General features: G+C 41.8%; 1 protein-coding gene across 11 annotated transcripts in view; it reads right to left on the bottom strand.

Annotated features, from left to right (window-relative positions):
• NCKAP5 (NCK associated protein 5) overlaps positions 1 to 14,851 on the bottom strand; it is a 496,578-nt gene that overhangs the window by 139,810 nt on the left and 341,917 nt on the right. For 10 of the 11 annotated variants that reach the window (XM_061349572.1, XM_061349575.1, XM_061349574.1 and 7 more), the window contains one exon: positions 14,608 to 14,698. The exons of the other annotated variant lie outside the window; for it this stretch is intronic. In XM_061349572.1, coding sequence (XP_061205556.1) covers positions 14,608 to 14,698 — 91 coding nt within the window. The remainder of the gene's footprint in view (positions 1 to 14,607; positions 14,699 to 14,851) is intronic. 11 annotated transcript variants of the gene reach the window in all.

Here is a 14,851-nt window from a genome sequence, read left to right as displayed (position 1 = left end):
TCATAGAATCATAGAACAGTTAAGGTTGGAAAGTACGTCAAGAACACCTAGTTCAACCCCCCTGCTATGGGCAGGGACACCTCACACTAAAAAATCTCACCCAAGGCTCTGTCCAACATGGCTTCGAACACCGCCAGGGATGGAGCATTCACAACTTCCCTAGGGAATCCATTCCAGTGCCTCACCACCCTAACAGGAAAGAATTTCCTACTTATATCCAATCTAAACTTCCCCTGTTTTAAGTTTTAACCCATTACCCCTTGTCCTATCACCACAGTCCCTAATGAAAAGTCCCTCCCCAGCATCCTATAGCCCCCCTTCAGATACTGGAAGGCTGCTATGAGGTCTCCACGCAGTCTTCTCTACTCCAGGCTGAACAGCTCCAACTTTCTCACAGCCGATCTTCAGACGGGAGATGCTCCAGCACCCTCATCATCCGCGTGTTCCTCCTCTGGAGTTGTTCCAACAGTTCCGTGTCCTTTTTATGGTGAGGACACCAGAACTGCACACAATACTCCAAGTGAGATCTCAGGAGAACAGAGTAGAGAGGCAGAATCACCTCCTTCAACCTGCTGGTCACACTCTTTTTGATGAAACCCAGGATGCGCTTGGCTTTCTGGGCTGCAAGCGCACACTGAAGCTGGCTCATGTTCAGTTTCTCATCGACCAGCACCCCCAAGTCCTTCTCCGCAGGACTGCTCTGAATCTCTTCTCTGCCCAACCTGTAGCTGTGTCTGGGACTGCTCCGACCCAGGTGTAGGACCTTGCACTTGGCACAGTTAAACTTTGTGAGGTGGGCATCAGCCCACCTCACAAGTGTGTCAAGGTCCCTCTGGATGGCATTCCTTCCCTCCAGCGTATCAACCGAACCACACAGCTTGGTGTCATCGGCAAACTTGCTGAGGGTGCACTCAATCCCACTGTCCATGTCAGCGACAAAGATGCTGAACAAGACCGGTCCCAACACCAGCCCCTGAGGGACACCACTTGTTACTGGTCTCCAGCCAGACATTGAGCCATTGACCATAACTCTTTGTGTGCAGCCATCCACCCATTTCTTTTTCCACCGAGGGGTCCATTCATCAAATTGACGTCTCTCCAATTTAAAAACCAGGATATCATGTGAGGCAGTGTCAAACGCTTTGCCCAAGTCCAGGGAGATGACATCAACTGCTCTACCCTTGTCCATCAGTTCCGTAGCCCCATCACAGAAGGCCACCAAATAGGTCAGGCAGGACTCCTCCTTAGTGAAGCCATGCTGGGTGTCACCAAGCACCTTGTTGATTTTCATGTGCCTTAGCATGCCTTCCAGGAGAATCTGCTCCAAGATTTTGCCAGGCACAGAGGTGAGACTGACTGCTCTGTAGCTCGCTGGGTCATCCATTTTCCACTTCTTGAAATTAGGGGTTATATTTCCCTTTTTCCAGTCGTTGGGAACTTCACCTGACTGCCATGATTTTTCATTCAAATATGATGGACAGTGGCTTAGCAACTTCATTTGCCAGCTCCTTCAGGACCCGCGGATGGACTTCACCAGGTCCCATGGTCTTGTGCACGTTCAGGTTCTTAAGATGGTCTCAAACGAGATCCTCTCCTACAGTGGGCCCATGGGCTTCATTCTTACAGTCCCTGCATCTGCCTTCCAAGACATGGGTGGTGTGGTCGGAGCATTTGCCAGTGAATGCTGAAGCACAGAAGTCATTCAGAACCTCAGACTTCTCCAAATCCAGGGTAGCCAGTTCCGATAGCTTCTGGAGAGAGCCCAAGTTGTCCCTAGGCTGTCTTTTATTCTCAATGTACCTATAGAATGCCTTCCTGTTATCTTTCACATTCCTAGCCAAATTGAATTCTAACCAGGCCTTAGCTTTCCTAACCTGGTCCCTAGATTCCCGGACAACATCCCTGTACTCTTCCCAGGCCACCTGTCCTACCTTCCTTCTTTTATAAGCCTCTTTTTTCCCTTGAAGTTTTCTCAGCAACTCCTTATCCATCTAAGGAGGTCTCCTGGCCCTCCTGCTGTACTTCCTTCTAGTTGGGATGCAACACTCCTGAGCTTGTAGTACATGATCCTTGAAGACCAACCAAGAGTCTTGGGCCCCCGTGCCCTCTAGAGCTATATCCCATGGAACCTTACTAAGCGGGTTCCTGAAGAGGCCAAAGTCTGCTCTCTTGAAGTACAGGGCAGTGAGCTTGCTGCACGCTCTTCTTACTGTGCTGAGGATCCCAAACTCGACCACATCTCATGATCGCTACAACCAAGGCTGCCCTGGAGCGTCACATTTCCAACCAGCCCTTCCCTGTTGGTGAGCACAAGGTCAAGCATGGCACCTCTCCTTGTCAGCTCCTCTATTACTTGCAGAAGGAAGTTGTCTTCCACACAATCGAGGAATCTCCTGGATTGCTTGTGCCAGGCTGTACCATCCCTCCCACAAATATAAGCGTGGTTGAAGTCCCCCATGAGAACAAGGGCTCACAAGTGTGAGGCTGTTCCTATCTGTCTACAGAGTGCTCCATACAGAGCCCTCTTGATCAGGTGGTTTGTAACAGATCCCCACAATAATGTCTCCCATTGCTGTTCTTCGTTTAACCTTGACCCACAAACTCTCTGTTGACTGCTCACCTGTCCCTAGACAGAGTTCCATACTCTCCAGCCTATCCCTAACATAAAGGGCAACTCCCCCTCCCCGCCTGCCAGGCCTGTCTTTTCTAAAGCACCTGTAACCTTCCATTCCAACACTCCAGTCACAGGAGCCATGTTTATTATAGGTGCTGGCAACTGACTGGGTGTGTTGGGATGGAACGATGCTCCCCTCCCCCAACGCATCTAGTTTAGAGCTTTCTTGACCAGCCTGGAAAGCCTCCTACCAAACCAGCTCAGACCAGCTCCACCAGCCCCCAGTAGACCTGGCCTACGAATTGAGTCCCATGTTCCAGATACCCAAACCCTTGACTATGACACTACTGTTCTAACCATTCATTAACCTGGCTAATCTGCCCAGCTTTTTTAGGGTCCTCCCCTTTATCCTAGAGAATTGACAAAAAGACAGTCTGAGCTCCAGAGCCCCTAACCACCTCTCCCAGGGCTCTGCAGTCGTTCTGTATGTTCTCCAGGCCACTGCTATCTATATTCCTAGCACCCACATAGATCACTAGAAGTGGGTAATAGTCAGTGGGACTTACTAGAGCAGGCAGCCTCTCTGCCGCATCCCTGATCCGATCCCCTGGTAGGCAACACACCTCCCTTGAGACTGGGTCAGGCCGACAGACGAGTGCTTCTGTGCCTTTCAAAGTAGAGTCCCCTATTAATACGACCCGCTGCTTTTTCCTGGCAGCGCCAGTAGAGATCTTCTTTACCAGTGCATCAGCCGGTTGTTACTGCTGTGTGTTTCCTCGTTAGCCCCCTGCAGGACAGCAAAGCAGTTCTGGGTGAGGACATCAGGTTTATGAGGAAGTCCCTTGCTTTTAATTGTCTTCTTCCTCCTTTTCTTATTTTTTTTGTTGTTTTGTTTTTTGTTTGTTTAGTTACTATTTCCCAGCTTCCTGGGTTAGCAGCCTCCTTCTTTCCTCCAGGAGCTACAGTGGACGCTTGATGCCCCTGCACAGTTTGGGCCTGCAGCAAGCAGGCCAGCTCCCTTTCAGCTTCCCTGACATCTGTCAGCCTATTGATAGCGTCCCGCAGCTCAGCCCCTGCTGCAGCAGGACCTCCATCAGGGCTCACAGAGTGCACCCCTGCCCAGTGTGCACCCTCCCGTCACAAGACCAGGGCAGGCACTCTCTACACTTCGAGCTCTACACTGCAGCCTCCCCTCTCATTGGATTTGTCTGGGTGGCTACGGTGGCCACCGCCGGGGCAGCCAGAGCAGAGCTCCCAGACTGGACCCTGGTCATAAGGCAAGAGCTCACCGTCCAGCTCCCCTATTAGTGCAAACTCCCACGCTCTGGTTGCCGCTCTCCCTGATGCGCCTCAGGGCTGGTGCCTCTCCTCCTGGCTCCGCCCCCTGTGAGTCCCTGCTCACGTCAGCGGAGCTGCCGGCTCCTGGACAGGTCCTGTCGAGGACTTTAGGTTCCCTCGGTGGCTCTTGGCGCTCTGGGTTGAGGCTCCTGGGCGCTGAGCTTCCCCCCGCTCAGGTGTTGAAGGCGTCCTCTCTCGAGCTGCTCACCTCAGCAATTGACCCAAATCATAATTAACAATCATAATTAACAGTTGCTTACTGTGGCTCAATCCCTCTTGAACACGCCCTTTGAAATCTTGCAGTATCTTCTAATACACTTTATAACTTATTTCATGCAGTGAAACCTGTGATGTATAAAAGACACTTGCATGTTAAGTGAGAACAATGTGAAGTAAGAGTGATGATTTCAGATTCCTTCAAGAGGGGTAGTCACTGATATCACTGTGACCTGAATATGTCTGTTCCATTTACAATATTCTTTTTTTAATTTTTATTTACTATTGAGAATCCCATTAAACATGATAATTCAAAAAAAGTGAGCGAGCAAGTTAGAACGTACAAAACTCAAAATAATTTCATGCAACTAGACAGTGCAATCTAAATGATCTCTGGGTATAAGGCTGCAAAAATACGACTTTTAGTTTTACCTTGCGTACTTCTATCTATGTATTTTCCTGCTTTCTCTTGCTTTATTTTCCCCCAGTGAAAGGACAGACTAAAATATAGCTTTGTTTTAGCACATCAGCAAGTGTAGTAATAATATTTTTTTTTTAGCTAACAGCTTTTGTTCAGACCAAGCTGATCAAAATTGAAAGAAAAGAATGCACCTGTCACCAAAATTTTACAGAAACATCCTAAATTGTTCACAGTTTAACATTAATGTTGCCAGGAAAAGTACATGAAACTCTTCTTTCGAATCTCTGGATTTTACTTACAAAGCGAATGGAGTAAGCAGTAACATTCCCCAGATTAAGTATATGTGACAGGTAAGATTACAAAGTACTTTCTTTATGTTTTTGCTATGAGCCTCTGAGCACTAGCACATCAATCTAAATGTACTACGTATTATTCTTCACTCAAAACACTCCTCACTAGTACAGGCTATCACCCCTATTGAACAGGTCTGCAGTAACACTAGTAAATTTCCTGATGATGCTTTTATTGGCTGTTCCATGCATCGGGAACATCTATTTTTCTAAAATAAGTTCAGATTAAAAGGACTGTAACAGAAGAAAAGTGAACTTCACTTCCCAGTGAAGTTCACTTTTCAGTGTACTTATCAGATCAGTAAGAGCAGATGGGAGTTTCTTCTCTTCAGGTCCACAGCCGAGTGTCAGTCCTGAGTGTCAACTACACTGCCCTTGCAACCAAATATTGCTGTTGACACCATCCTGCCTTTAGTAAATGGATATTCATATTACCAACAGCACCCTGGCCTCTGGCACTTCATCTGTCAGAAGTGAAATGAAAGTCTGCCTATTCTGGAGGTGACTCTTTCAAGCCAGGTTTCAGGCACAGTGGTGGCAGGGCAGTGTGGCTATACTTCATTGTGTTTGTTGTTCCTTTTCAAAATCGAAGACTTCAGCTACATTGAATAGTGAAGTCAGCAGTAAAAAAACCACCTGTTCTAGAAGCTAGGCTGTTTCTTCTTCGCATATGTGTTTATGGTATTATGAGAAGAACATGCAGTGTGATTTTTCATGCAGATATTCTCTTATAAATTGGTTCATTATAGTACCATACTTAGTCACCTTTCCTCCCAGGAAACCTATATGCAGCATTTAAACTTTCCTGAAGGAGTTTGTATTAAAGTAACTACACTTGGCTACAGTGACGCTATTGAAATATCTGCCTTTGAAGTACAGACAAGCCAAGATATTCTGAAAATTTAATTCAGTAAGTTTTATGTAACAACAATTTAAAGCAATAGAATTATTCTGGATTTAGATTGCTAAAAGAAGCTGACTTCCCTTTGCAGCCTTTTATTTTTTATATATTTTTCAAAGAGAGAATGTAAATATGGCATATTTTTTTATTTTTTTTTACTCAGCAAATAAAATTTTACCTTTTTTCTCAACTTTCAGTATTTAGAAAGTAACACTTTTTATGATGGTTGAATCCCAGTTCAGAATGCAGAGTGAACAGTAACTTTTATGGAGATCTAGAAACAGGGAGAGAACAAGTGACTTGGCCACACGTAAGACACAACCTTGGAATACCAAGGAATAAAAACTGTTCTTTCAATTTTTCTGTCCCAACACCTCTGTCACTAGACAGTTGATTGCATAAAATGGTCTCTATTTCTTATTTCTTATTCATTATCCTTACTCAGAAAACACAAAGGAATCTACAGCTAAAAATACTTCTTACTTACTTGTCTGACCCTCCTGCCCAGCCTGAACCTCTCCAATACCAAACCAGGATGGGCAATGCTGTGTCAGCTGAAGAAAACACTTCTGGATCCTCACATGGATCGGGATAGGCTACAGATAGGTAAGACCCCCTCATTAAAATTTTCTTTTGCTAAAGAGCCAGGAGACATGCTGCAGACCTGGGAGCACTAAAAGCAGTTGTCAGATGGCACATGGCAAATCCCTGGGGGTCTCTCTAACGGGAAACAGAGCAGGTCCTAAAGAGGTGCTGGGCTCTACAGCAAGTGTGCCATGGCAGCCCTGCAGACCTGCTTTTTCACACAGCCAAAAACTGGGCTGCCCTCTGCCTGTGTGCCACAACAGCCCTGCTGCTGCTGGTAGACCTGATTTAATCTGTCTGAGAAACACATCCACATAAAGAGCCCCAGGTTGGCCTTCACATGCAGATATACTGACACCTCTCCAAGCAGCAAGCAGATTATCTTAAAACTGGTATTTGCTATGAACTCCAGGAGGTTATCCCAGTCTCTTAGGATTACAAAACAGAGGCATGTTAGAGCCATATTCATTTCTCTCAAATACATTCCTGAATTAGAAACAAGGCAACCAGAACACCACCATTAAGAGCAACATTAAGGCTGCAGACAACCTGCTGTGTGGAAATGGGAAGCCCCTGTATACATTATGATGACCTGTGTCAGTCAGGCTGTGAACCACATCATCACATTGCTTTCCAAATAGCGCCTCTGAAATTCTGTTATGCCTGTTTCATATGTATAGGCTTCAGGCAATGTATGTGGGCTGATTTTTGTGGATTCATCCCACAAGAACAAGAAGGAAGATACAGCACAAGACAGAAACACTATATTGTAGAGAAAAATGGAAATGTAGAATTACAATAAGTATAATACATAACAGTACCAATCAAATCACCTCTTGTTACTCTAGATACATAGAGGATTCTGGGAAGGAAAGAACAGCTTGTCTTCTGAGAAACAGGCACACAAATGGCACATTTCAGTTATGAGACTTTATGTTAAATGTAATGCCATTGCTTTGTTACTGTATTCCAAACAAACAAAAAGGGAAAACTATTTGCACATATGTTCCTTTCAACAAGACTGTCATTTAGAAAAGTGAGTGAGAAGCACTGTCACTCTCCTTTGGGGGCAAGAATCCAACCTCATTTTAGTTAAATATAAGAACAAATATTTATCAGAATCTTCACACAGTGGTGGAAATCCAGCAGAAGAAAAGCCATAAGGAATTAGTTCTTACCGAACTAGCACTGAATTTCTCTGTAAAGAAAAGCAGTTGAACAGCAAATGCTTTTCTCCTCTACAGCCTTAGATTTCCAGTGGTGCTCCCAAGGGTGCAGGTGGCTCCCCTTCTGCTTTCTCTGGGAGACACAAAACTGCTAAACGTTGCCTAATAATATTCTCCTTAGCAGCTTGGAAATGGTTGATGCATCCTGTGGGCGCTTCCAGTCCAGAGATAAAAGTTTAATTTTAAGGATATATTTCCTCTTTTTGCAGTAGAAGTTAGCATTAAAAATCCTATGTGAATTTCAGCTAGGGAATTCAAGTAGTGCTGTTTTTATAATTCATGGCCATGCCCCATCCATAAAATGTCACATATCAATGTCCTGAACATTAAGCTTGTATAATTTTGTTTTAAGATAAAATTATATTCCCAATGGATACCATTTTTCTTCTCATGAAAGAGCTGTTAACAGCAACGGCTGTGCAAATTAGAAGTGACAGTCACAACAACTGTTCCACACTTGAGTCTCACAAAGCATGCAGACAAAAAATAGGGTTGATCTGGCCAACAATGCCACCTGAAAAGTGCCTGTATCACTCACAGTGACACCTGCTTCAGAAAGCAACTGGCAAAACCCTCCAGACTACATAACTTACAGCTACGAGTCTTGTAGGGCTGGAATTATTTCTACTGAAACTCCTGGTATTATTTATAGATAAATACTGTTTCTAAGCTTTGGATAAGGCAGGCACATGTACACATCTTTATATTCAGCAAGAGGGCAGAAAATGGAACTGAACTTTCCTATATTCAAAGCCACTCCTCCTGTGAAGCTGCAGTGTGAGTTAATGATTGCACTGGTGGTGATGCCTTGAAAATGGGACAGATGTCCCCCATGGAGCTGTATGCTGTTATTCTCATGGTCCACACTACAGCCTGAGAAATCTCTTTGGAAGTCATTACTTCTCAAAATCTTGTCATTCCTCCACAGTGAGAAAATAAAACAGCTGAAACAGTGTCACAGCTCTTACTCAGTGAGAAGAGCCCATCCAAATACTTAGGCTGCAATTGCTCAAACTGCAGCCACTTTGTTATCAATGTAGTCACACGGGAGCCAAAATGAGAAGTGAAGCAAAAATGAGGCAGGGGACATACCACTTACAGAAAGAAATAGAAGGAATCAAGCTGTTCTCCTTTGCACCAAGGGCTAAAGAAACCTGAAAATGTGCCCTGCTATTAGGGCTACCTATAATCCCCATCAGTTCTTCAAGCCCGGTTTCTCTTGGTATAGACTCAGCAGCACTGACCTCAGCACAGGGATCATTCTCCATGACCAGCCTCCCAGAGCATTACTCCTATCCTTCCCCTCTTGAATTTCTGTAGTCGTTCTCTGAAGACCTGTACTGTTCAGCAGAAAATCCCCTCTAGTACTCTAGACTGTATCAGCTGGTCAAAGACACCGTGTACTAGGAAAGAGGTTGAGGGATGACAAGGCCAGTGACGTTGCATGGGTGGCCTCATGCTATCTACAACTTGGGATTTTAGTTCCTGCTGATCAAAAGAATGTGCCTGGTCCCCACAGCATATTTGAGTGCAAATCTAAAAGAAGCACAGTGGGGTTCTGAAAAGGTTCCAACCCCTGCAAGTCATAAGTTTTTATTCTCCTAAGTTTTCAATTCATGTATCAAAATCCCTGATCTCCCAACAGCAAACCCCACTTCTGTATTTTGTGATTCAAGACAGGCTAGCCCTGCTTGAAGACCATCAAAGCTCCGCTTTGAAATTGATCCCTTTTGTATTAGAAGCATTTGTATGTTAAACAAACTCCTTAGGGGAAGTAAGCTTTTTACAAAGTTTACAAGGAAATATGAAAAGACTTTTTTCTTTTTTTTTTAATCTCTTCATTATCTAGCTCAGTACTTTTAACAGTTCCTGCTACCATAGAAGTAGCAGTTCATATATATGATGACATATTAAATATATTTGAGATTAAATTATATGGTTTTTGCCTCTTTATACAGACAAAGGTTAAAGATGGACAGATAATGTGAATTTGTCCAAGGAAATTGAGATTTGTAGCAAATGAAAGAATTAAAATCCAGTCTCCCAAACACAGGGCTTTAAACAGCAGATCATCCTTCCTCTCCGATGTGACTGTTCCATGTCTGTCCTGAGCTTTAGTGCAAGCATTGACAAGTCCAGAATTATAACAAGCTGTGAACTTACAACACTCTTCACCATTTAGCTCACTGTACACTGATGTAAAGTCAAATGAAATAAAAAAAGAAAAAACCAAAAAACCCACTTTAAAGGCTTTGAGTGATCTGTAATCACGTAAAACTCTGCCTCAATATCCAGTACTGTGATCAAACAGGAAAGAGAATCTAGTTTTTGTATCTAAATCATGAGAACAAATTTAGGAAGGGAAGCCTGTGCGATGCTTGTTTTAATATCTTGGGTTTAGGTACTGCACACAATTATTTCTAGGGATAATTCTTCATCTTAAAGTAGTTGTGTCTTGAATGAGAATAATATTAATGTATGGGGCATTGGTTTGTCCTTTCATGGTCTTATTTTCATATGAGCAATGCTCTTGGAAACATCATAAAGCTCTTACTTACTAGACCCTTTTGGTCTAGTAAACTTTTAAGCAAGAAATACCATGGTTCAAGGCAATTCAAATCACACATATTCTTGTCTACATTTACATGAGCATTCATTATCTTTCCTCAGTTATTATTATGTAAAGTGGTAACAGAGGAGAATTTTATGTACAATCTTGCTTCTAAATTCTTTTACCCTAATCACATCATCCATCTGTAAGTCCAGCAAATTTAATTCCCACAGGGCAACTAGCTCTATGAAAAGGGTTAGAATATTTTACTTCAAGGAAGAATCCCAGCAAGACCTAACACAGTATTGCAGTAATACTGCATGGTCTAAGCTCTATCTTATTATTATTCTTCTAACGTGATCACTACGCAACATTTAATGTTCATTAGCAAGAATATTTATTCTGGAGTCAGGCATATTGGTATTATAATAAGAACTCAATTTCATACATCCCAGAACAATAATTAGATTTGTAAAAAACAAGTACGTAGACAATGCTCAATAGATCAAAAGTGTTTACTGCACAGAGGTATCTTTTATGGCTATTCAGATATTAATTTTAACAGGCTTCACACACTAAAACTAACTTACCATGGTGTCAGAGAATATAGGACATGTGTTGGTAAGTCACACTGGAGATCATCTAGGTCATGTCCTCATTTGTTGTGAAATGTATGGTTGTGAAACTGCAGTAAAAACTGATACTCTATTGCACTGAGTACTGATGATACTGTTCCAATCATACCATAGTTATCACAGAGAACAGGTGATTCAGAGTATGTTCTATAAGGTACCTGATTGTAGGGGATGGCTTTCAAAATATTGTTACTATTTATACATTCAGTAAATTCTGTGTATGAAGATATATGTATGTCACTTGGAATTCAGATCATAAAAATCTTTTTTGCACGTTAGCTCACATCTGTACTTCATTTACAAATACAGGATAATAATATGGTTATCAGGTGTCCCAAAACCTAACTACATCAGTGTTTCTAAGAAGCATTACCTAGGTTGTACATTCAACTATTCCCACTTGTGAATTACTCTTACAAATATAGCAAAAAACTGTCTGCACTTGGAAAGATAAAAATGAAATTCTATTGCAATATTGATGCCTCTTGCCAAAACTGGACACTATGCTTGCAATAAAACATCACATATTTAGATATGTTCATGCAGGATTTCCACACGGTTTCAATAACACATTGCTTCATATAATGCTTTATTAGTACATTTTCCAATGTTAAAAAACTTCGTAAACTTTTCAGATCACAGATTCTTTGCCAACAATTTGTTCTGAAAAGCCTTTCAGGTATTAGCTTTTCTTATTACATGCAGTTGTTCCCTAAATCACACTGGATACTTTTTACCATTTGACTGAATAACAAACACACTCCCAGTGAACCCATTTCTGGTGTACATATAGCCATATGAGGGCAGGAATGTGCTGTTTTGCATGTGAATAGAGCCATTCCTTCAAATTCCCAGGAAAAAACCTACTTATTCCGAAGTTTGTCATAAAAGTGAACAGAAGGGATGTGAGGCTGAACAAGGCAGAGAGAGTCAGGAAAAAAAAAAAAAAAAAGGCTCATGAAAATGGTCTGCATTATTTTACTTATTTTACTAATCACAGACTAATATATGATGCCATATATGTATGGCATGAATATGATGCAGTAGCTTAGCTATTCCTCCAGGAAAGGAAAACCCATTGCTTCTGAGTCATGAATTAGGAAAAGAAATTCATAAGCAAATAAAATTGCATACTGACGATATGGAAGAAATGAAAATTGCTAAAAACCAAGTTGACTTTGATATCATGAATGAAAACATTCCCAAGAGCAAGAACAGGAAGAGAAGGAAGGTGTTACACAACGTGGAGATTTAAAATTATCCCAGAGTAACAGGTATGTGGGTGCTTTAAGCTCCTGGGAGATAGCTTTACTCTGTAAGATAGCTAGGCTAAGGTTCGGGGAATCATCCCAGCTTACACCTTGCAGATTCAAACAAAACCCCATGTCCAGAAGAAGAGGAAAAAGGGGGTTAGACAGCACTTTGTTAGGTGGAGGGGGCTGTTTGCCAAAGCTGAAGGAAAACAAAGAATTGTTCTTGCTATCATTTAGCTGGGCAGAACTGCCTGGTTTTGTTGATAAGAAAATAAGCCCAAGAGATTTTACACAAAACACACCACAGTGCCCATTCTCCTGGCTGGTAAAAGGCAACAAATGCCCACATCAGTATGGCCCCAAAGGAGGCAAACGCAAAACCCTAACCAAATTATCTTTTGTTTCCAAGAGTTAATAAAAAAATAAACGATGAAGAATACACAAGCACGAAATTAGAATGACTAGTTTATCTCCCCTCTAGGAAAGCCGCACACACAATTTTAAATTTCAAAAGACTACACAGCTAATGTTTTTCCAGTTTAGTGCCCCAAAGAAAAACAAGCCCTCAGTTTGATGAAAAGAAACTGAAGTCTTTTTTTGCTTTTCTTGTTGAGAGAGCAAACCCAAGGAAACTAAAACGTAATTATGGTACCACCCTATTGTGGCTTCCATGGTAAGACAGCATACAGAAAAGCAGGCAATGAAACCCTTCCAGATGTTTCTTACAGCCAGACAAGTAATCCACTCAAAGGAGAGACTGATATCGAGCCCATTTCAGAAGACTCACTTGCAGGAAGTATGGATTTAAAGTTCAAACCAAGAGGAGGGAACTGAGTTTTATTTTTGAATTTCAAAAGGGTATTGAGTAAAATATAGATGCTTTATCACCAGCTTCTAAAAGCACTATCTTCAGCAAAAAGTTTAATTTGTCCTGAAATTAACATTTTAAGAAGAAAAAGTGATTATTTTGGAAGGTTAATCTAAAAGATTCTTTTCCTTTCAATCCAAGCTTAAAATGAAAATTTAATTACAGTCATAAATACTCTTTAATATAAGTTTTGCTTAGCTATATTGCTGTGTTTTTGCGCCATCAGTTGATACAACTAGAATTGTGGAAGTATTTTATCTGAAGGATCATAAACCAGTATAGATTTTATTATATTATGTCAGCATTTTATGTTTTTATAGGGAATGCTTATTATGTTTAAAAAGATACAGGATAGGACTACTTCATTAAGTGCATTTTTTTAAGAATTCATGTGCAGAATATCTTATGAACTGGGATGTACCTCATTCCTTTTTCCAGACACTTAACAAGGCTTTCCACCACTTCAGGTTCACCACTTCCAGAATACATCAGTACATTAGGAAAACATAAACCTCTCATTTCTGGTTCCCTCTGAAAAACCTCTAAAATATTTGCTCTCTTAAATTCTGTTCAGAGACACTCCCTCTGTACCCCAAGTGAAGCTGGTAAAACACACCTGCCAAAAGCAGCAATAAGAAACTATGAAGCTTGATATGGAAATCTCATGGCAATAAAAATACGAGTGGATAAATTTCAACATCACAATCTGAAGGTCAAGATGTTAAAAGCATCTGTGTTTTCTAAAGATGCTGGAATATATCAATTAAAATATGTCCTGGGTTCAGCAGTAGCAGTCATTTTTTCTCCTTCTTAGCTGGTGCAGCACTGTGTTTTTGACTTTCAGCCTGGGAACAGTGCTGATAGCACCAATGTTTTTAGTTACTGCTCAAATGTTTGGTCTGGCCAAGGACTTTGTGAGCCTCATGCTCTGCCAGGGAGGAGGGGAAGCCGGGAGGAAGCAGAAACAGGACACCTGACCCAAACTAGCCAAAGAGGTATTCCATACCACAGCACATCATGCCCAGGATGTAACTGGGAGTTACCCGGAAGGGCTAGAGGAGTGCGGGGTTGGACAAGGCTATCTGTCGGTGCTTGGCCTGGTGGGGTGGGGCGAGTTATCGGTTGGCTGGTGCTGAGGGGCTGTATTCTCTTCCCTTGTTATTTCCTTTATCATTATTATTATTGGTGGTAGCAGTAGTGATTTGTGTTATACCTTAGTTACTGGACTGTTCTTAACCCGTGAGAGTTGCATTCTTTTGATTCTCCTTTCCATCCCTCCAGGAGCACCAGGAGGCAAAAAGGGAGGGGAGTGAAAGAGCAACTGCGTGATTTATGGCTGACTTTGTTTAAACCATGACAGAATATTAAGTGCTTTAATGACGTCTTCAAAATTAGTTTCTCTGTCCCTTCTGAACTGTGAGGAGCAACAACTGTAGATAACAGAACGACAATAAAAATGAAAAAAAACCTTAAAAACTCTGGTGAGAGAGCACCTGGGAAAATGTAGATGGTACGAACCACCACTCAAAAGTATTTGTAAATAATAAACAAATAGAGGAAGCAATGCCAGACCCATTTATTTCAGCAGTGCGATTTTTGTTTTAAAGAACTTTTCTATCACAAGAAAACAGGCAGTAAGTCACTAATACCTGATATACCTTCATGATATTGACAGTTCCCTCTCCATGCTGGCCTGAGGATCCTTGGCTCTGCAGCAGATTTCTCACTGTCTCCTCCATTCTAAAGAATGAAAATATTTATATAAGTCAACTGTGTGTAAAAAAAAATTAAGAGTTGTATTCAGTGTTTTTGTTCTTTACAAGAGCCTAATGCATCCATGGCTACCACAAAATTAATATTTAAAGACAATTCTGGCCTTATAATGTTCTCATA

Source organism: Neopsephotus bourkii, unplaced genomic scaffold (genome assembly GCF_033783945.1).
Source record: "Neopsephotus bourkii isolate Nb327-2 ecotype Australia unplaced genomic scaffold, CSIRO-AGI_Nbou_v1 NB_450, whole genome shotgun sequence".
Taxonomy (NCBI): Eukaryota; Metazoa; Chordata; class Aves; order Psittaciformes; family Psittacidae; genus Neopsephotus; species Neopsephotus bourkii.
The sequence above is the reverse complement of the archived record's forward strand: the minus strand, read 5'-3'. Positions and strand labels throughout refer to the sequence as shown.